The sequence below is a fragment of the Pseudonaja textilis genome, chromosome 4 (assembly GCF_049901715.1).
Source record: "Pseudonaja textilis isolate UNSWEBS1 chromosome 4, rPseTex1.2, whole genome shotgun sequence".
NCBI lineage: Eukaryota > Metazoa > Chordata > Lepidosauria > Squamata > Elapidae > Pseudonaja > Pseudonaja textilis.
This window is the reverse complement of record NC_141993.1, coordinates 15,189,953-15,212,505: the sequence shown is the minus strand read 5'-3', so window position 1 is coordinate 15,212,505 and position 22,553 is coordinate 15,189,953. Positions and strand designations below refer to the sequence as shown.

General features: G+C 36.5%; 2 protein-coding genes across 16 annotated transcripts in view; one reads left to right on the top strand and one right to left on the bottom strand.

Annotated features, from left to right (window-relative positions):
• The window catches only part of RUFY2 (RUN and FYVE domain containing 2), a 31,108-nt gene extending 28,225 nt beyond the window's left edge, over positions 1 to 2,883 (top strand). For both annotated transcript variants that reach the window (XM_026713515.2, XM_026713512.2), the window contains exons 16-18: positions 317 to 365; positions 941 to 1,018; positions 1,444 to 2,883. In XM_026713515.2, coding sequence (XP_026569300.2) covers positions 317 to 365; positions 941 to 1,018; positions 1,444 to 1,587 — 271 coding nt within the window. In that variant the 3' untranslated portion in view covers positions 1,588 to 2,883. The remainder of the gene's footprint in view (positions 1 to 316; positions 366 to 940; positions 1,019 to 1,443) is intronic.
• A 4,404-nt stretch (positions 2,884 to 7,287) lies between these two features.
• Positions 7,288 to 19,551, bottom strand: HNRNPH3 (heterogeneous nuclear ribonucleoprotein H3). 14 transcript variants are annotated; one of them, XM_087932290.1, is made up of 11 exons: positions 19,403 to 19,551; positions 18,803 to 19,190; positions 11,848 to 11,966; positions 11,228 to 11,366; positions 10,525 to 10,709; positions 10,091 to 10,177; positions 9,718 to 9,833; positions 8,168 to 8,303; positions 7,981 to 8,061; positions 7,811 to 7,900; positions 7,288 to 7,604 (listed from the first exon to the last, which is right to left on the bottom strand). In XM_087932290.1, the coding sequence occupies exons 3-11, from the start codon at positions 11,960 to 11,962 to the stop codon at positions 7,528 to 7,530; spliced, it is 1,026 nt and encodes a 341-aa protein (XP_087788416.1). In that variant the 5' UTR covers positions 11,963 to 11,966; positions 18,803 to 19,190; positions 19,403 to 19,551; the 3' UTR covers positions 7,288 to 7,527. The 14 variants fall into 14 exon arrangements, with proteins under 14 accessions (XP_087788416.1, XP_087788417.1, XP_026569301.1 ...); XM_087932291.1 differs by having other exon boundaries at positions 10,570 to 10,709; XM_026713516.2 differs by lacking the exon at positions 18,803 to 19,190.
• Positions 19,552 to 22,553: the final 3,002 nt, after the last annotated feature.

The window sequence follows — 22,553 nt, the reverse complement described above, 5'->3', positions numbered from 1 at the left end:
CCAGAAATGGCAAAGGTTTTAGTGAAGGGTCGTTGGTCCTAACCTGATACGACCTTTCTCTTTGTGTGGAGATAGCATTCAGGATTGGGTGCTATCTCCACCACAATGGAGAATTTATTATCCACAGGTACACACTGAGTAGGAAAAGGGATGAGCTTCTGTGCCTTTTGATTTCAGACTAGAATCTCCAAAAGTACTGATGTATGTGCCTCTTATTTGTTTTATATTTTTATTTTATTTATATTTTTATGTATTATATTTGTAATTATATTCTTATTATATTGCTCGTAATTTCTAAATCATGTCTTCTCTTTAGATCAAAGCTTAAAATAGAAGACATAAAAGAAGCAAACAAAACACTTCAGGTTAGTAATATTTCGGGTGGTAACCGATATCCTGAGATGGTTCTTTCATTAATTTCAAGAATTTTTCTGCCTTAAGCTTACAGCTTCCTTTGTAAATGGGAGCATAAATTGTCTGTTGTTACTATGCATTTGGGTACTATTCCAACGTGTACAAAATATTTTCAATTTGAAATGTTGGTCTGATGTTACCAGAAATGTTCCTGTGCTACTCCAGAAGTGTTGGGATGTTTCAATTTTTCTAGAAGAGTATTTTAACTTTCAGTTAAGATGGGAATACCCATTTCAAATTTTAAATGTTTTGGTATCTTTATTCTGTTCCTAGCTTTGTTTTTTAATTTTTAAAAATGCTATTTCAGTATATTCTAGATGAGCATCAACAAATTCACACATAGTTTTTGCAGTTAAGTCCATTCCCTTTCTCTGAACGTAACTCTTGTTTTAAACAGTGCAATTACTACTGAAATATTTCTGATCTCTTTAGGAAAGTTTTACTCCGTGAATTGTGAATGGCGTATGATAATAATTTTTTGTAACTGCAGTGGTTCAGTTCAGATAGCATCTCTTCTCCTCACTAGGGCCTGGTCTGGTTGAAGGACAAAGAAGCTACTCACTGCAAATTATGTGAAAAAGAATTTTCTCTTTCCAAGAGAAAGGTGAGTTTATATTAAATGTTCTTTTGTCTTTTTATTAATTAAAAATGATAAAAGGATGGAAATGTATCAAGTGCCAGAAGATATACTGCTCATTATGTGCAGTAAATTGTATCAATTGCTATGAATGAAAGACATTTTCACTCACTAGATGGACATTTTTATCAGTCATTTGGCTTGCTCAGTTTTCTCTGAAAATATGCTATAGAAATTTTAGGGTAACTGTCTTACCAGTTCTCCACGTAGCAGTCAATAAATTGGGAGAATTCCTGTAATAATTTTCCAAATAATATATCTTCAAGGTTTGTTACAGAACATTTATTTTTATCCACAAAAATAGGTATCTAGGTTGGTAGACCTAAGTTATCATTGGTTACTTATTTCTTAGTACACAAATTATATTGGCATAAAAATCTTGTTTTTTTTAGCACCATTGTAGAAATTGTGGTGAAATTTTCTGCAATGCCTGCTCTGACAACGAGTTGCTTTTGCCATCTTCACCAAAGCCGGTTCGCGTCTGTGACTCCTGTCATGCACTACTCATACAAAGGTGTTCTTCCAATATGCCCTAAGTCTTCTACAGAAGTTATAAGACATTCTCACCGATTATGAGTGCTGTCGTGTTGGCTGCTTATATATATATATACATACGTTACTGCAATTCCAGCTTAATGCCCTTAATGTCAAAATAATAGAAACACTTGTCACTATGTCTTTGTGCCATTGTTCTTGCAATCAAAATCTTGTTTTGTACAGTTGTGCTGAGGCAATGATTGAAATGCATCTGCTTTGCAGTGGTTTCTGCTGTTTTATGTTGTCAGAGGGCTATTCTAGTGTGGGGTGCTGAATTGACCTTGTAATGAAAGCTTTATGCTGAGAACAGGGAAGCTGAGAAGCTGAAATTGGAGCTGGATAATGTTTACATCGACTGCACTATTTGTGTAGTTTGATGTCCTCCCCGACACTTCCACTGAAAATGCATTGTTGCTTATGTGTGAGCAAAGTTGAATTAGGCAAATAATAAACATATATATTTGTACAGGGGGCAGAACTCAGTTATTTTCTCTGATGTTTCTACACAATCTTTTCAAATGTAAGTTGGCCTCTGATTCCAGCTTCTGGGCAATAGTTTATGCAGGTTTATACTGAATGTAGTAGGTAGGACTTGGAGGATCTAGTTTAGCAAGATGGAAGGATTTGCTTCTCATGGGGAGATTCATGTTCAGGATCCATCTAGAACAGACAGCTCAGGGCTGAAAGATTTCCATTCGGATGTTCAGATGAGATAGGTTAGTGTTATAGTGTTAAACCTCTGGAATCAAAATCCTTGGTTAACTTCCCCAACTGGATAACACGCAGCATGTACAACAGTTGCAAAATAATCCTTTATATATCAAGGAAGGGTAGCAGACACACTTGAGGGATGTCTCTTTCCTATTCAGTGGTTGTTAGACAAGTGATGCCACATGAGAAGATTGGCAGAGTAGTAACTAGATTTCTCCATATATTGTATAAGATTGGTTGGGGTAGACTTGCAAAAAGAATGTATCTTAAAAATTGTCTCCAATAACTCATTTTAGAGACAAGCCTAGCTGGAGTTTTTGTATAGAGCTTTTATACTTACGCACAAACTATTTGCACTTATTTATAATGTAAAATTAAATTATTCAAAATGATCTATAAAGAATATAAATTACAAAATAGCAGATTGCCAAATGAATTGTTAATGAATAGTCCAGGATAGTGTTGCTTTTGTTTGTCTTGTAGGAAAGTGAAAAAGATTCCTTATTTTACTTTTTGGAAAACCACTGTATCTAATTAACAATTTTACTTGAAAAATAGAGGGTGTAATAAAAAGAAATGGTAGACTTCTTGTACTGGTGGGTCATTTCTAAGAGATGTTGAGAACAGTTTTTAATGTGAAAGTATTACCTGTTCAAAAGTTATGCATTTTTCCTTTGGATTGATCTAAATCAGGGCTGTCAAACTCGCAGCCCGGTTTAATGAAGGGAAGAGTCCCGATATGTCATGTGACACCACGAGTTTGACACCCCTTGATCTAAACCAACCACCCATTTTTGAATCTTCCTTTTTGATTCTTCTTCCACAACTGGGTGCCTTCCAAATGTATTTAAAAATATGGGGTTGCAATATAAGAACAGTACAGGATCCATGAAAGGCAAATATAACTACTGAAGTCAGTAAAATTTGGTAGTGATGTGCTGTTCTGTAACTTTAATTTTCAGCATTTAAGGGATATTATCTAAAACTGGAGCATCAAATTCGTGGCATCATGTCACGTGACATATCTTAATTCCTTCGCTAAAATGGTAGGCGTGACCAAGGCGTGACGCATCCAGCCCACATGCCACAAGTTTGACACCCCTAATCCAAAACATAACCTTTTACTGGGGAACTCCGTCTGTAAAAAGCTGTTGGTGGTAGAACCAGGCAACCACATGAATTGTTGAGCTCTCAGCTGGACTCTTAGCACTGGCTGGAGAATTCTGGGAGTTGGGCCACACTTCCTAGCTGCTGAGGCTGAGAAGCTCTACTTTACTGGATTATTCAGTGAACAGGACTCTTTTAGCAGAGAAAGGTAATTTCCAGCTTGACAATTCTGAAATTCTTGTGTCAAAATGTCAAAGTAAGCCTTAACAGCTATACAACCAATTTTCTAATGTTCTAATAATTACAAGCTCATGAGTTATTAAATAGCACATGATCTTTTATCATTTCTCCCCATTCTGTGTCAGCTGTGAGATGGTTGAATTTTATTGCTTGATCAGCAGGGCTGTGAAGTGGTTCAGATTAAATTCCCAAATTGTGCTTTGGATATGACAGCTGTCAAAATTAAAGTATGTTCTCTCATGAGTCTGTAAGGTAGGTACAATCCTGACACACACACACACACACACACACACACACACACTTAATAATTGCAGGCAGGCTCTGAAATATTTGGGGAACTAATTCCAAATGAGTAATTTTATTGGCTGTACAATCAGCTCCTCTTCAATTTCAGGTGATAAATTTGGTCCATCTACCTCTGAAGAAATATGAACTTAGAATCATCAAATTTCATTTGATTACCTATTTCATATGTACAAACTTTGTCTAAGACCAAGATGTTAATTTCTGTGGTGGAAAATGTCAATATTTAAACTGACTGCATATTTTGAAAGGGTTTTTAATTTTTTTTTAAAAAAGCAGTGTTTCAGAGTTGACTACTATCTGTTCTCAATCCAGTATCAGGAAATCCTTGAGTCCGAGAGTCCCTAAAGACATCAAGCAATGCATTCCGGGTCTAGACTTACAGTGGGGATCAGAATTTCTTGCTGGTGTTTGGAAAAGAGTATTTATTATTTACACCACATTCTCAACTGTCTTTCACAGGTAGTTTTAGGCTTTCTAGGCTTAATGCCAAGTCATCAAGATTTCTGGAAAGGAGGCCTACAAACCTTTTCTTCTCTTAAAAGAATTGCTTGGAGGGTGTCAGTCACTCACCAACACCCATACTATTGTAGGGACATGATGCTCTGAATTAATATCACTTTTTCTTGTAATTTACTCAAATTGTGTCATGGAGCATATTATACTATCAGCTACTAAATTCTTATAAATCTCAAAAGAAAGTAGTGTTCGGTTACAATTGTTGAAAGAAACACTGGGTAACTATATAATTTTATCTAATAATTCTGATAATGTTCCATGTCAGAAAGTTTTTGTCTTTTAAGCATTTTACTTTATTATACATTTGATGTTTGATATTTTACATGAAATTTTCGTCAATGACCATAAATAAAATTTGGTTAATTTAAAATACAAGTGTTTGTAAACATTGGAAAAAATATTCAACGTTTTTCAGCTTGCCCTGGTGATGGTTAAATCATTCACTTTGTTGTTATGCACTTGGTACGCATGTTACTGCTTGTGTAATAGCAGCTGATACACACATATTTCCATTAAATAAAAAGCCATTTTTCCCAGTAAATTTAGGAAATATTTATAACAGCTATACTGGTCCCACGTGACCAGAAAATATATAGCACTAATGTTTACAAAAAGTAATCTTAAGAGACTTATTAAGTTTTGTTATAAATCATGCTAATGCCACAACATGGTAAGAAATCTTGATGTAGAAAATAAGTCTGCCATACAGACACTGACACTCTGAATGTGTGAAAACCTGATTCAGTTGCATAATCTTAGAATGCACTCTTGTTTAGAATGAAGAGTGAAACTGATGCTAAGATGATCCATCCCATTTGCCTCGTTTGAGCCAAAAAAATCAATATATCAGAGGCTTACATAATGATAGCCACATCATTATGAATCTTGCTTTGATGGCCACATCATTATGAAACTGATTGCATGATCCTATTAAATACACACCACCCTCTGTACACTCCTTGTAGTAACAAATGCCTTGAACAGTGTCTACTTTGGGGCACAGTTGAAAAAAAGTTTTCAGAAAACAACTGGAACGGCAGGACAATGGGGATTAGGGACTGGGAAGAAGCCTTAGGAGATGTCAAGGGAGTTTTTCAAGTGCCTCGTGGAGTATGCCAAGCTTAGTAATTCAGAGGCAGATGCCACTTGAATATTAGGATTTTTTTCTAACACTTGAGTGTTCAACACTATTACTAAGGGAGGCTCCTTATTAAGGCTCCTATTTGCTCACTGTATTCAAGCAAAACTTATTTTAACCCTCCTTTGGTTCCAAGGAAAAAAGGCATAATTTAGTTTTTAGGATAAAACTAGTGATGTTAATACTCTAAGGATGGTTTACTATATAAGGACTACAGTACTTCAATATATAGCCTCCCTGAAGACATTAATTTTAAAATATTAAAATTAATTTTGCTAAAAACCTCCTAGTACATTTCTTAGAAAACACAGTGCATTGAGTAAAGCACACTAAAATTATGGATCTCACCTTTGTTTTGCCTATTTCATTTATTCTGTAAAACTGTTTAGGATCCTAAGATTTGCAAACAGGAAAGTAAGTGTATCTTCAGAATCAAATATGGCTATTATGACACACGTGGCTGCTGTCTGTATAAACTTTACTGAGAATAAAACTTATCTACAAATTAACATTTTTAGCTAGTATTTAATATAAATTTGTATCTTTTCTATTTTTCTATGACCCACAAAATTCTCATACTTACCTCTCAATTGAGCATCAAGCCTTGATACAAATATGCTCAATCAAAAAAGAGCATTCCTTATGGATCTAAATTACTTGCATTTTTAGTATAAACCTTTAAAAAGTGTTTCTTTTTTACAGAATTTTGTACAAATTAGAAAAGATTAAAATTTGCATTGTTTGCCCTTCAATTAGATAAATAGACACAACACGTCCTAGAATGAAATCTATTTTGCTATCTCCCACAAGACATTTATTACATATATTACTAGCAAAAACAGGCAACAAACTTTCAATTTATCACATTTGACAAATTATTCTGAAGAATCTGGAGGACAAGCAATTAAAACAAAAATTCTCCTTGAATATTAGTACCTTTTCTTCAAAACATAGAAAATGCTTAAGTGACTAAACAGTATTTCATCCAAACAATCTTACATGTTAAAAATGCAAAACAAGAGGACTACTTATGTAATCCGTCAGACTTTTAGCTGGAAATGTTATTGGTTGCCAGATTGGCCACACAATCCTTATATAGGTAGCTTCACAGCAATAGAAATGGCATCCTTAAGTCAATTATTTTATTTTTAAGAACTGTAATAGTTACTTCTCTATCAACGTTATCATAGTCCATAGCTTTCTGCTTTTCTCCCTTATCTTTCTCATATAGTATCTATTAATAACTTATCTCAAACTTTAATTGCCAAGAAAACAAAGTGAAAATTCAGACCATGTTTTCCATCAATATATTTTAAATATTATGAAAATTCTGACATACACATAGCTCAGACAGCATGTGTAGCAGTTGTGCATTAGGGCGTTCCAGAATTTTAACACATGGCCTTCATGTCCCACACTATTTTCAGACATTCTTCCATTAGTTTTCATTGAATTAGTTTTCATTAACAAACAATTTATTAACACTTAACACTTACTTTCATTCAAAGCCTCAACAAATGTAACATGAACGTAATGGTTATTTCATTTCATAGATGCAGAATCAATAATATAATCTTCCAGTACAACTGCTTTTAATGAACCAAATTTCTTAAACAAAATCCTAGGATACGCAACTATCTTCAGGAGGAGCTAGTAGTATAAAAACTATCAACATCAGTGGTTTGAATATAAAAAATTTATTTAAAGTCAGAGTATGCAACAAATAAAACCTACAGAAAACAGATTTCCCCATCACATGAAAACAGATTTCCCCATCTGATGCTTACCAAATAATGGGAAAACACATTCCTTCAGTCATTATAAAGTTTTCAATACAAAAGAAATTTTAAGTTTTGTAAGAAAGCCTAGGAGACCAAGTACTGTTTCCTTCCAACACGCTTTGGAGACACAATGACACTCTTCAATACATTCCACGCCAGCCACCTCCTCCCATGTTGCCTTGCCCGTAATATCCACCACTATTTCCGCTGCCACGACCTACAAAATAACCGCAACACTTTTATTCCTGTAGTTAGTAACGTTTAAACTTTATATCCACCTATATGAATGAAAGAAATCTTACCACCCTTATGACGCCACTCATGCCTTCCGGGCATGAATGCATTTTTAGTTCTTCATGCAATGCAAAGAACTGGGGGAGATTAAAACCAATATCTTAATATTAAAACATAACCAAACCTTACCATAGCCACCCAATCCATCAGGAGTACCATATCCTCCAGTGTAACTGCTGCCCATTCCCATTCTTCCAACGGAACCATAACCACCTTGCTCTGGAAAACAGCAGCTACCATTAGTCTCTAGAAATCCTATACAAACTGAAATCGAATTAAAAACCTGAAATTAAACCTACCCATGGCATCTCTGCCATAGCCACCCATTCCGGAACCGCCTCCAGCAGTTGAATTGAGGAATAGCTCGATGTATCGATGCTCTTTAAAAGAATAAAAAGCTTACTCCCATAAATGCAAGTCTTACAATTACCTGTAAAAAATCAAGGGAAAGCGTACAAAACTTCAGACATATTTACTGTAACTTACGCATATGGTTTTTGTCTTTAGACATGGCAGCCACTGCATCTTCATGTGTCATAAATTCCACATCAGCCTCTCCAGTTGCTCTTCCATCTGCTCCAATGTCAATATGAACCCTTATAGGAGTCAGTGGTGAGAAAAACTAAAAGAAAGCAGTAAGTTAAAACTCCTCACATTTAACCCATTATTTTAAGTCTGTCACATCCAAGATGCACACAGTTGTGTAAAATACATCACACTTCTACCATGCATATGCGTTTTACAGAAAAAAATCTTGATTTTGCGGATTCATTCGTTATTATTATGAAATCCCTTAGTGTTGGTTAGCCAATAAATTAAAACAAACTGACTGGGAAAGTATTGATTAGAGCACACGACAGTTTTAAAGCATATAACTTCTTTAATATGCAACAGTATATGCAATTATTCCCTTCGTTGCCTTTTGTGTACAGAAAAATGTAAAAATGTACTACTGCTTTGGGTTGTATATCTGTAAACCATACACTGGAATGATGTTGAAATATCAAGCAGAAGTAACTGAGCTGATATAGATTAAGTATTTGGAGCACAAATTCCTATGGGCAAGCCAATGTTTTGGTTTCGGCTTTACTTTCTCTTCAATTAACACTATAGGCCCAGTATAGCTCAAGTATACTTCTCATGATTACATTTGGTTAGTATGTCAATAATATTTACATTTTTACATTAACCTGCAGTCATTTTCAAATCAAAATATTCTTCTTTTCAGCAACTTGCATCCCATCAGTATACTGATTACAATTAGCAGGTCCCATCCCAAGTCTTCTCACTGATTTACCTATCTATTATACTGTTGCTACTATTTAATATCCTTCCCACTAAGCCACTAAATACTGATTTATATTACAGCCGCCCCTTTTATAAGCTTGCCTTCATTTGAAGATTTCCTGCTCCATTGGCAAGAAAAATAAAAATTCACCAGCATAGAAGAATCACACAACTTAGAGATCTTAAACTTTTTAAACTAATAGATATACATGGCTGGCTAAAAGAAATTGAATAAGAGTGATAGCAATTATAATAAGTTCTTATATTTGTTATTAGAAATTCTCTAATTTTGACTATAGTATTTGTAATTTTATATGTGTATCATTTTAATTGTAATAACAGCTGTTTAAAAATTGTATTATCAAATTTACTAACCTTTCTTAATATTTTTGTCACAGAAGATGGGGATATAAATCAGATACTGGGGGTTTTTCTTTGGCATTTTTTTTCTCCTTGTTTAATTATATAAAATCTCCCCTCTCCAAGGGGAATTCTAACATGAAATGTGCACTTCAGTTACTTTCAAATACGTTCAATTACTAAAAGTAACACACACACACACTTAATAATTTTGTGTTTTTTAAAAATTCTCCAAAGAAAGGGGGGGGGTTTAACTCCTGGAACTTCTTGATACTGATGAAAAACAGTTGAATCTGATTCCAGATGTGAAACTTTTAATCTCTTGGGAAAAACCTTCCTCCCCCACAAACACGCTTGCTTCAGCTAGAAATATTTTCAACAATACTCACATTAGCAATATCATTTTCAGTGGCTCGAAAAGGCAAACCTCTCATGTGAACAAAATGACCACCTTGGAAACCTGAACTTGCATCTCCTGCTCCGCCATAGCCATGGCCTCCCATTCCTAAAAGCAAAACAGGTCCATGAAGGCATAACTGACTCTTGACTGAGGATATGTGCTGCCTCCTCTAAAAAAGTAAACTACAATTGCGGTACCGTAAGCGAGCCAATCAGTTCCTGTACTAACGATAGAACTAGAGACCGTGTATACCATTTCTTGTATCCAACTGTTTATAAACAGGATACTGAAAACATCAAAGCCCTCTTCTCTAGCTGAGTCTACAACAGACAGCTGAACAACAGGGTAACTTTTTTTCTTACCTCTCCCATCTCTCATTCTGTCATCATAGCCATCATTTCCATAGGCATAATTGTTATAGCCACCATACTCATCAAAGCCACCATATCCTGTGAGATTTAAGAGGGGGACAGACTGTGAAGAGTCTTTAAACACCAAAAAGGATGTTAGCTTAGTGCATAGAACCAAACTGATTTGATATGAAATAGACATTTCTATGTAGATATAACAGGCTCAAAGACATGCAAACCAAGTTTCACTCGTACTTAAAATCTCACTTCAGATGCCTCTCCATATCTTTTTCAATCTCAAGTCATATGCCTGGTATAAACAAAGTGAAAGATGACCAGGTTTCACACTTGATATGTATTATTATTACACTGTCATTTCTGTATTTCTTGACAAAATGTCAGGAACATGAAAATGACAAGAGCCTGTGGTCATTAGATACACATACCACCGTCATATCCACCATCTCCTCGATGGATTCTGTCATACATACTTCCACGCCCAGCTCCATAATAACCCCCTCTTCCTCCCATTGGTCTATCATATGGTCCGGGTCGCTGTCCCATCATTCTTCGGGGTGGATCATAGAATCCTCGGATTTCACTCCTACTACTTTTGAAGATCTCAATATATCTGAGTAAAAAAAGATTTACAATGTACAAATGTAAGAATACAGATATATAACACTTGGAAAAAATACAATAACTGCACATTTAAAAATTTTTTAAATCTAGATATAGCATTGAAGGCAAGTGAGCACTTTTTTCTAGTGTCACGTTTAGGATTTTAGGATATTAAATGCAAAAGCAAGCAGTTCTGTGATTTACTTTACTGACTAAAAATTCTAACTGCAAATTAAATACAGCAAATCTCTGAACCACACTCCCCCCTGCCCCAGTAAAAAGTTCTTTGAAAAAAAATCTGGCTATTGTAGAACACCCTCCATAAACAAACAAACAAAACTAGCCCAATTTTAACAAGCTACATAGTATTATCAATCCCCCTCCCACCACATCTATTTTACTCCCAGTTACTTAGGGTGTTTTTGTTAAAAAAAATAGCCAGTTGATTTACGTACCCCAGCCCCCCAAAAGCAATTCTGACCCCCAACCCCCACAAAATATTTACCATCCCAAACTCTCCATCCCCACCTGTGCCCTATTCTTTCCTTGTGTTTCCCCAGAGCTTTTTCTGCTATCTCCTTTGAAGCAAACTGCACGAAGGCCTCCCCTGTGCTTCTCCCCTGGTAGTCCAGCGTCAATGTTATCCCATTTGGCACGATTTCCAACCCTTTAACCCAAGGACAAATAACCCCATCAAGGGGAAGAGTGTTAAAGTCTGAAACATTCCCATCTGTAGAAAATACTTAAAGCAAATCTACACAAATGCAAGAAAATAGCTTAGCTTCCCCCCAACCCAAATACACAGGCTAAAGAGTTTTCATTTAGACATTGTATTACTGTCTCTTTGTTCAGATTACACAGCAACAGCTACATCACAAAGAACCCACCTATACTGCATGATGTCATAACTACATACTCCAAATTCTAACTCCTAATAAGCTATCTAAATGTGTACATTTTTATCCTGCCAATGCAAACTCTTTACTTTTTAGTAGAGTTTTAACAAAGAATACCAACATTAGTAATCTAAATTTTAAAGACTGATTCCCCCTCCCCCAAGAATACTAATAAAATTTTAAGCTGTTTCAAATATCAATCTTGCAGACATAGAAACACTGAAAGTCACTTGACATTAACACTAGAGCTACCTTGAAAGAACTGAACGATCTCCTCCTTGCTGCAGCCAAATGGCAGACCACGCAATCGTACTGTTCCATCACTAGATGAATCATTTGGACCATTATGTTTCCCAGCCCAGTCCATTTTGCTGTTTAAAATCAAACACCATAAAAAACATAAACAGCAAATTTAGCATTTGAGAATGACGATTCACCCCCAACCCCTTCCTAAGCAGGACTGTATACATTAGAAACATCTTGAACTTTTAAAAAAATGCAACAACTGCTCAGAGGATAATGCTGTGATAATTTACAACTACCATTGTCTTGAACTCATACAGAACTAGCATGACCTGCTCATGCAACCTGCCACGTAGCTATTCTCAAGACCTCGACTGATAGGCATCTATCTATGAAGACAAATTCTACTACTGAATACTTAGTTCCTCCCTCTCACATTTTCCCAGCCATTTCAATACACATATTCAATCACTGCAAAGGGCACTATTTTTAAATTCATACTAATGCAGGCCAGTGAAGCCACAGCAAATTGTTTCCCAAAAATACATATGAAATAAATGCATGCTTCTCAACCTGCATACAAATCTCATGGGTGTTCATTCCAATGCCAGCTACAAGGGCCAAGGCAGCAGTCCTACAGGGCTTAGGACTAGAATTCTCACAATTAAATAAATGGAAAGACAGTCAAACAACTAATTCTAGGGGCAGAGGTTGACAGGTAAAAGATAACATTAAGCTAACAGGGGAAGGGAAATGAATTTGATTGTGTGCACAAGAGGCTGCATTATCCCAGCAACATAAAACACCAGCAAAATAGAAAAGCAACGTTCATGTTTTTTTTTTAATTCATTGAAATGGTAAGGTGCAAATGCAAAGTAATACTCGGTAGTCTGTATGGGAGTATGTCTATGCATAGTGTGTACATACAATGTAAAAACTGCACAAGTGGAGAGAGCCAGGAAGTACATTTAATGATACAATGGCTAGTAAATTCAAAGTACAATTCACATACCTGCAGACATTTCCCTCCACTACAATTAGACCAGCATCTTTCCACTTTAATCTTACCCAAAGTAGAGTCCCTCCAAATGTTTTGGACTATAGTTCCCAGTATAAATTATCTAAAAATACTGTATTTACAATTTTGTTTATGAAGTATTGGTTGGTGGGGTAGAACAATTTATTTTGAGTTGAAGCTCCACCTACAACTACAGGAAAGAGTAGATTTTTCTAACATTAAAGAAAAATTATAATGGGAAAAATATTCTGCCCAGAATAATTTGTGCTTTAGATCTCCACTTGTAATAGAGTTTGACTTTTTCCCACGCTAAGGTAGACTAGAGATATCAGGGGAAAAAAATTACATTCTTATCGCACACATTTGGGGAGGATTTCACAAAATGAGGAAAAATGGATTTGCTACACATAATAAAAACATTTCATAAGATTGCCACTTTAGTGAATTTTCTTGTAGAAAAAGTATCCCACTGTAATACACAGCATAAGATATAATGACAATAAGGAGGAAAAGGTAGCAGTACATGAAGTTCATAATACTCTCGCTACAAAGCAGATTTTGCAGAGCCTGCTAAAGTCTGGTTCTTTGGGCCTCATTTATATTACTCATAATGTTAATCCCACAAGTTATTGAAGAAGGGGAAAATTTGACCAGTGTATTAAAATAAAGCTCTATGACCTGGGTTCTCTTTGCACCTACCAAGTTCCACACTACACCTAAATATTTTTATATTTCTTTAAAATATCCATCCACCCAAACAAAATTAATGCCACAAAGCAAAATGCTAGACTTAGGCATTAATTTTAGTTTGAGGTAAAAGCTTAAATGGAATGCCAATCTCAGCAGCTTACATTTTGAGAGTCTCCATAACTACCCATACCTTCTAAAGCCACCATACTAAAGTAACACATATTATCAGGTATTTTCCAGATTACAAAAGCAGGAGACTGTTTAGCTTTAGATAACAAAGGAGACTCTTTAGAAATGTTCTCAGATTTCAACCCAAATTTCCAGAAGGATTTTAAATTCTATTAAAATAGGAATGGAGAACTCTTAGGGAAATTTTTTATAGATTTTCTGTGACTGGAGTTGTCTGTTTCTATTTTATAAATGGAACAGTGTTTAATTAGGAAGACAGCAATTAGCATCAAAAGATACCAAACTTACCCATCCATATCAGTTTTACTGTTCTCTAGTGCAATGGTTTATGAAAAAATTAGATGAAAGTGCTACTTGCATTTCTACTACTTAGGAAGTTCACAATGGAAAAATTCGTTTTTATCAGACTTCACTACAAATGCTTCTTTAAGACTCCCTACAATGGTGTCTTACCTTAAACAGCTCCTATTTTACATGTTTAATTTCTCCTCAAATGCCCAAAGCAGAGGTGGCAGCATGCTAAAAAAATCTGATTTTACAGCCTTGAAATAAAAAACACCGAATAAAGCACAGCTACAGCTAGTAAAATGTTACCAAACCTGGTTTATAAACCCATTACCTGGTTTAGAGACCCCTTTTCACCAAAGTTCTGTGTAGGCCCAGTCTCTCCCAGCAGCCCATACATACTAAGTCAACTGCACCAATTTTTATTCTCAATATCTTTAAGTTCAACTAAAACTGTGTCATAAAGCGTTGAAAGTTTTCCATTTGTTCAACATGAATGGGAGCTTCACCATCAGAGCAAAATGCATTCTAAACATTATCTCTAAAAAAGTTGATAAACTGAATCAATTAAAACAGCCAGGGATGGTCAAAGAAGGGGGAAACTTGGAGGAGCAAATGCCACTGGTAATACCAGAAGGAAATTGTGGTTCTCCATCTCCATCTTCTGAAAGTCATTATGCAGTGCATAGTCGTGAAAATGCATATTATGATGCAAGTAGTTATTCCAGAGCTGCAGTCTCATTTTCTCTTCCTGAAAGTGAGATCTTCAAGTCTTTCACAACAAAAACAAAGGTCACACACATATGCAGAATTATTCTTAGGCTGGGCTTTTTCTCCAGGCAGTTTACACATTCAAAAATAAATTCAAATCTCAGCTGAATCAACAGATTCCCCCCCCCCCAGGTTTTTTTCATATAAGGCATAGGTGTTTTCGCCACAACATGACTTCCACAGACTTCCTCTTCCTTATATCAACCTCCCATTTCCAATACAAAGCTTAGAAAGAATAGTAAGAATAGTTTTAAACCAACTAAAAAATAGGATCTTTGGTATGTACAGCTATGGCTGGATATTATTTCACAATCAACATGGTTCCAGTTGATAATGTAGGAAATAACAGAACATTCCTTATTTTCCTACTGTTTATCATTAGCAGAATCTTTAACTCTACAACAGTAGGAAAATTACTGGTTCTTAAACATTCACTGGAACATACAGCCTTAATAGAACTTTGGGGTAATGCAATGTGTTATGTATTCTTAGACCAGCTTTGTAGCTTTCCAATATAGTATCTTAGTTAATAAAACATATCCATTGTTTATCAGAATAAGGAACCTAGATTATTTTTACATGACCCATAGATGTAGACTTTCTTTTAAGAGACTGTAATAAAGGAAAAATATTTAAAAGCACTTGAGAAAATTGAATTGTATGATAAAGAAGTATATTATATACAGAATTTAACATGCATACTTATCTGAAAGAATTGTAATTATTCTACACCCCCCCAAAAAATCTATTTCAAATCACCCAAATTAAACTGCTCTATTCCACCAACCAATTAAGAAAATCTGAAATAACTATGAAGTTTCATTGTGGAGGGTAGCAGAACACTTTACTCCAGCCCTAGGCATGGAATAATCATATTTGCTTTCACTGTGTTTTTACTAGTTCTTTTCAATCAAACCATGAGTTATTGATATACTGTACACACGCTCTCATACTCCAATGAAGACATTTCTCACAATTAATATAGAACTGCAGCATTAAAGAAAGTCACTCCCTCTTTCCTGCTGTATAGGTTTAATCTTTTTGGGACTAATATCTTTATTGTATTTAATTAGCAACGTACATTGAAAACATGTTCAAAACCCCAATTGTTTCACAAAATTAATTAGAAATATAATGAACAAAATAGAAATCAAAATGACTAGCAAGAACATGTTACTTAACAAATCTGAAATTATTATTTTTTTTACTATCTCTACAACACACACGTGAATTTTAGGCATTGTAAAATAAATACATTTACAATTTCCAATTCATTCATATTTTTCTTAATATAAAAATGTGAATTAAAACATCAGAGTTATATTCTATTTATGTGGAACAAACAGTTGTTTTCCTGTTGAAGATTGCAATTCCTCTGGAACAATCCGTTGGGAACAAGCCAATGGTGGGGGCCAGAGTAAAAAAGAACCCCCCAGACAACCATCAAAAGTGCTTTTTCAAAAGGTAACTGGTCTGTTTTTTCCTTGAGTGGGAAGAACAAAATCATATTGTTTCTCATCCAAGAAATTTTAATTGTGATGACCAAAGACATCATTTAGATGTTCAGGTCTCATCAGTTGTAATGTTCCACAAACACCCAGACACCCATCCTGACCGGCTCCCTCTTTTCTTTCCTAAGCCACAAAGCCATTAAAGATATATAAATTCTTGGTCAAGAGTTGAACTTAAGCCTTTTTTGACTACTAATGAATTAGCCTCAACTAAACAACACCTACAGATGTTGTCAAAACCACATTTACACTAAATCTGTGCTCACTTACCTGAAAGTAAGCAATACTGAACTCAATGGATATCACTTCTGTAAATGGACTTTACTATATCTTTCCTGTAATTGTTTATCTAAACTTGATTGCTACAGATTTGTTAGACAGTATATACAATTAGTTTTACTTACCAAATGCCACCATTCTGATCTCCTATTTTATATCTACTAATTCAGTAAGATATCACTCAAAAATAATTTCCAGTTTGTTCAATGAAGTTTATTTCCATGTTTAATATTGTTTTAAACACCTAAACTTTATAGGTAGTCCTTAACTTGTGAAAGGTCATATAACAACTATTGAGGTACAACAGCTTTGGAAAATGTGTTTTATGGCCTGTAAAGCACTTTGAGCAGTCATAGAATCTCATCACAATCAAATGTCCACATTTCAGGCACTTGGCAACCGGCTCACAATTAAGACTGGCTGCAATATCCTGTGGTCACATGACTGGAACTTGTGGCTTTTTTGTCCAGTTTCCATCATTTTCTGTAGTTTCCTGCAAAAAACTTACCCATTCAGGAGAATGGATTTGGGCTTATAAATGTAATTTGCTTGACAGTATAAACAAAGGTTACAAAGATTAAAACAAAAACAAAACTGGTCCAGTCAATAGCTATCTAAACTTAGAATCAAAATTTTGGGATCAATTGCATTTGTAAGCTAAGGACTACCTGTAAAGACTTCTTGTACTTATTAATAAACAACTGCTTTTTTGTACTGCCAAACTTATATCTATAAAGTACCACTTAAGATCAAATTCTTGATATACTGATCAGTATTTTGAACTTCAGATTAAAACATGTAAAGCACTATAGAACCACAGAATAATATAATTTTTTTATGAAAATAAATTAAATTTTCCCATACATGTAAGCAGAGAAGGTGCCTCACAGATTTAAAGGCACTTGGTGTGTGCCTTTTACTGAAATGACATTGTGCAATCAATGCAGGCTTTGAAAAATAGTTTACTATTTAACAAACGGCCTTAAAACTTTCCTAGTATAGGCACAATTATTTTAGATAGTTCAATTATGTTATTATTTTAAATAATAAATTAAACTGGAAATTAGATTAGCTTCACTCCTCTTGATGTTTTGGTTTTGTCAGGAGGCTGGAGATATATTTAGATGGCTCCGCTATTGAGGTGGATCTCTACCCATTCTCTTTCCACTTCGGGCTTTTATAATTATAACTTTACTTAACTTTTAACATTGACTTTTTAAATGTTTATTATATATTTGCTGCTCTTGATTTAATTATTGTATACTGCATGGCTATATAAATTTGATGAATAAATAACTCTGAAATAGGGTAAACTGCCTAGAGCCAGGCAGCATATACTTTTGGTAAATATTCCTACAGGTTAATAATACAAGGCTACGGACACTGTAGCCCTGCTTAAGCATCACCTTCTTGTGTTCAGTAGAATATACAAATATTTCTGCTCGAACTGGCTTCCAGCTTACATGTACTGCACACAGAGAGACTGCTAAAAACCACCACACTTTTAAATGATCAGGGCTCCCCAAACTTGGCAACTTTACGACTTGTGAATCGGGGTCCCCAAACTTGGCAACTTTCAAGACTTTTGAATCAGGGGTCCCCAAACTTGGCAACTTTAAGACTTATGGACTTCAACTCCCAGAATTCTCCAGCCAGCTGGCTGGAGAATTCTGGGAGTTGAAGTCCACAAGTCTTAAAGTTGCCAAGTTTGGAGACCTCTGCCCTAAATCAAGGAAGTGTCTCTTTACTTACATCAAGTTCCTTTTCCTGACTTACTGGAACAAACCCAGCACCTAAGTATAACTTTACTCCTGCCATTTCTGAAATCCATTCAACATTCAACCCCAGCAGCTATCTCTCTATGCCCTTGGTGGGAGTTACTACTCTTTTCCTTCTTTTCCTGGTCCCCAAAGTGGATTGAGCAGAGCCAAACGCCCTCGTTGAGTGGCCATTCACAAGCAACAGCAGGGCCTTGTATCCGATTAACAAGACACAAAGCAGGCAAGCCCCCCGCCGTCACTGGTCACCATGACCTTGCGCTCTTGAACCTTAAATCTCAACTGCTTGGAAGGCCCGAATCACCGCCGTTCATCCTAACTGAGGCCTCAACGGTCCCTTGTATCGTTTGAGATTCGGCGCTACGGTATTTTCTGACCAAGCCCTGCCACCTCAACGGCACGTTTCCATCTCGTCCGTCCCAACGGACTCCAAGCCACCTTACTTCCGAGGAGCTGCGATGCTTCAGGGTTGTCAAGAGAAACCACCAACTCTTCCAACCGGGTCTTGAACCTTCCGCTAACGCCGAACCCTCAGCGCGCAGGCGCACGAGCCCTCCGGGAAGGAGTAGCGCCGGAGAGGTGGTCCTCGGCGTAGGAGGGGGTATCAATGGCGGAGGCGCACACGTTTCTTTTGTGACGCTCCGGGAACCCGCTTCGCCGTCTTCCGTCTTCCCTCCGCTCGGGGCTTGCCCTACCGAGAGCCGCCCCTCGCCCCTTCAAGCAGCGGTCAGCGACAGGCACCGCGACACCGTTATAAGCAGGCCGAAGGGACCAGAGGAGTCGCCGTCGCCGCCCCCAACCCCGCTGTGGCCGTCACGTTAAAAATGGCGGCTGAGAGGGAAAAAAAAAAGCCTGCCGAACGTTCCCGCGCGCGTGCGCACGACGCCGTTTAACCCTTTCTTTCTCCCCTGCCCCCTCCCCTCTTCTCCCCTCCCCCGCCCGAGGAGTTCGCCCGTTTCTCGGGAGCGAGAAGGCGGGTACGCCCCCCTCGGCTCTCCTTTCTCCCGGACAAGTCGCCCGATCGCTTCCCACCACCCACTCACCGGCAACACCTCACCCACTTCCCCAGGCGATCGGCCCCAAACGGCTGCGCGGAACTCCCCACAAAGAACAAGGAAGCGCTTAACCGACGGCCGACTAACAAGCTACGCAGCTGAGGCAGACAGGATGGCGTCGTAGGCGCGCGTCTCGCGAGGACTCCCGTCGCTTAGCGGCGGAAATGGCGCATGCGCGGCGGGATGGCTGGCGAACGAGGGGACGCTTCGCGCGGGGGAGGAAGCCGTCGACGAGGAAGGCGGGGTGGTACGCATGCGCAACGCTTCTACCGCGGCGGTCTGCGATAACCAAGTATGTGGGTCTGTTTTCCGTTGGTTGCCGCCTCCGCACAACTTAGGAAAAAAGAATGCAGTACCACGCATTAAGATGTTTGTCTCGGTGATTAAGCAAGCGTTCCATTCCGTTAGAAAGCGCGTTAAAAAACAAACGTTCCGTTAGCGCAGTGTTTCTTAAAAGCCGGCAACTTTTAACGATGCGTAGACTTCAACTCCCAGAATTCTCGAGCTAGCCATGCTATCTGTGGAATTCTGGGAGTTGAAGTCCATACTTCTTAAAGGTGCAGCTGTTGAGAAATGCTAATCTAGGAGTAAAAGTGCCATCCAATCTTTTATTGTTGCCAGCATGTAAAGCACCAGCTGTCAGTGTGAGATCTTGAGGCTGACACCAGCTCTTTAGATTTTATTTTTGTGTTGTTTTCAATGAATCCTCCCAACAGAGATGATTGCAAGTCTCTTGATTTCCTGAACAAAGGAGGTGCCAGTTTTCTGAAAAAAAGTATAAGTAATTAATCCTTCTATTTTTCAAGACTCAGATTAAGTTCCCTTTTTGGGGGCTGCTATTTGGGTAACGGTAGGCAGAATAAAAGCCATAGAATATAGCTTATGTAGTGTTCTTGTGGAGTACTTTATTATTCTGATTTCTCACATCCATTCTTTGAACTAGAACAAATTTTCCTATTTATCAATATCAATATAAAAGTACTAGTGGCAAATTATTTTGCTCTATTATACAGAGTCACAAAACAACACCCCAGATTTGCTTTGTTTTTCTTATTGGTTTCAGTATATTTTATGTTTAGTCTAATTTTTGTAATAATTGCTTGGTTTTAATTTTGTTACAATTTGATTTTCTGAGAAGTTAAATATTTTGATGTTTACAGTTTCCAAACCTTCAGTAAAGACAAATAAAAATGATACAATCAGGTGTATGATGGAGTTAATGACAAGTTTACCATTCTGTTTATCTGTATGTATGTCATATATCAATCATCAAATGGTATAGCACATACATTCAGAAGCCATATCATTTCATTATGTCTTTCTTTTAGCAATTAGGACTTAATTGGTGTGTAAATCACTTTTACATACAATGTTCCAAACTTACAAATAGTTTTTGACATATAACCATAATGGAGCATACAACCATTATGATTGTAAATCCTGATGGTCATAAAGTGAGTCACTCACATCACTGACCCAATTTTATGACCATTCTTGCAGTGGTTGTTAAGAGACCATAGTAGTTGTAAAAGGAACACTATGGTTGTAAAGAGAACCCATGGTCATTAAGTAAACCCATTGTTTTCTATGGAAACCGTTTTTCTTGAAAAATGGAAGTTAATGCCAATCTTCAGCAAAAACAATTAAACATCATTTGACAGCAGGATGCTGAAAATGGCCATAAATATGGGCCAGTTGCTGAACACCTGACATATGGTCTCATGTCTGGGGTGGAGTGGGGTGGGGGGCAGCCATTGATACTTTGGAACTGGGTTGTAATTTCCTTTGGAGTGGTCTGTTATAACTTCAAATGGTTAGTAAGCGACCAGTTGTAAGTTGAAGACTATCAATATGATAGAAAACTTAAGTGTGTTCATTTGTAAGTTATGCATTTTATTATTGAAATGCAACTCAATGATTAGGAGCTCTGCTTCACATCAAGATCAGCTTAGAATAAAAATAAAAATCCTAAGTATGCATTTACCACCCCATGCACATTTAAACATCTGTCTTATTTCATGTTTACCATCAGAAGATAATTCCGAGAATTAAATTACAAAGTGTATCAATTCTTTTTTATGATTACATATCCTTTCTTTAATTTGACAATTTCATAGGGAGCTTTGTAGTGAACATGAATTTTAAATTAAAAATTTCACGTCATAATTAAGTTCGATTATAGTGCTTGGTCTTCCAGGTGGGCTACGTGCTCACATGTAGACTTAAAAATATATATTTTGACTGCATATATATTCCACAGTAAAAGAGTATAATTATGCCTTTTATAGTATCTTATAGTACAAAAGAAACAGTTTTAAAAATATGTACCATATTCAAACAACACAGAAGTAAACAATGCATTGTAAATCCAACATTGCAATATTAGTATAGGTAGTGTTGCTAACACTGTCATAGGTGTACAATCAATGTCTATATTGGGGAAAGAAAATTTCTTCAACTTGCATGCATTTCTTATTATAAAATCTCGCATAGCAGATGAACTGGGATTGCAAATCTAAGGGAAAGCTAAAAACCAAGAAGTCAATGGTACTCCATGCTCTTTACCTCCAACAATTATGTTCCTCATCCGCATTTTTCAATGTGCTTTCTGATGGGAATATTATGGATCTCAAAGGTGAATTATGTGTGCTGCTAATGTAATGCTAGGGAGGCAATGGTTACAGGGGGAGAAAAAGCAATGATGAAAGGAGGGAAAGGCTATGTCATTCACAAAACCACAACTGCCTGTATTTTTCTGTATTTGGGAATGGAATTTGGTTTGTTTTTTATGTAACTTCCATGAATTTCAATTTAAAAAAAAGAGAGCAAGAGGAAAACTTAATTGAAAAAAAGAAAATTTCAGAAAAGAGCAAAATAAAAGTGCAAAACAAAACAAGAATGGAACAGGAATAGCTTTCAACTTTCTTTGTCTGGAAATAAATAAAAAAATATGTCAAATTCAGATTCTAAAGTTCCTAATAGTCTACACAACATTATTTCTATAATCCCTTATTTCTAATCATCAAATCCAAAAATCATTTCTACCAGTCTCTTGCAAAAAGACAAAAAGTGGTTTCTAGGTAGAAATACAATTGGTCAAAGTCTTCTTTAATCAAAGTTTCATCATTTCTGTCAATTC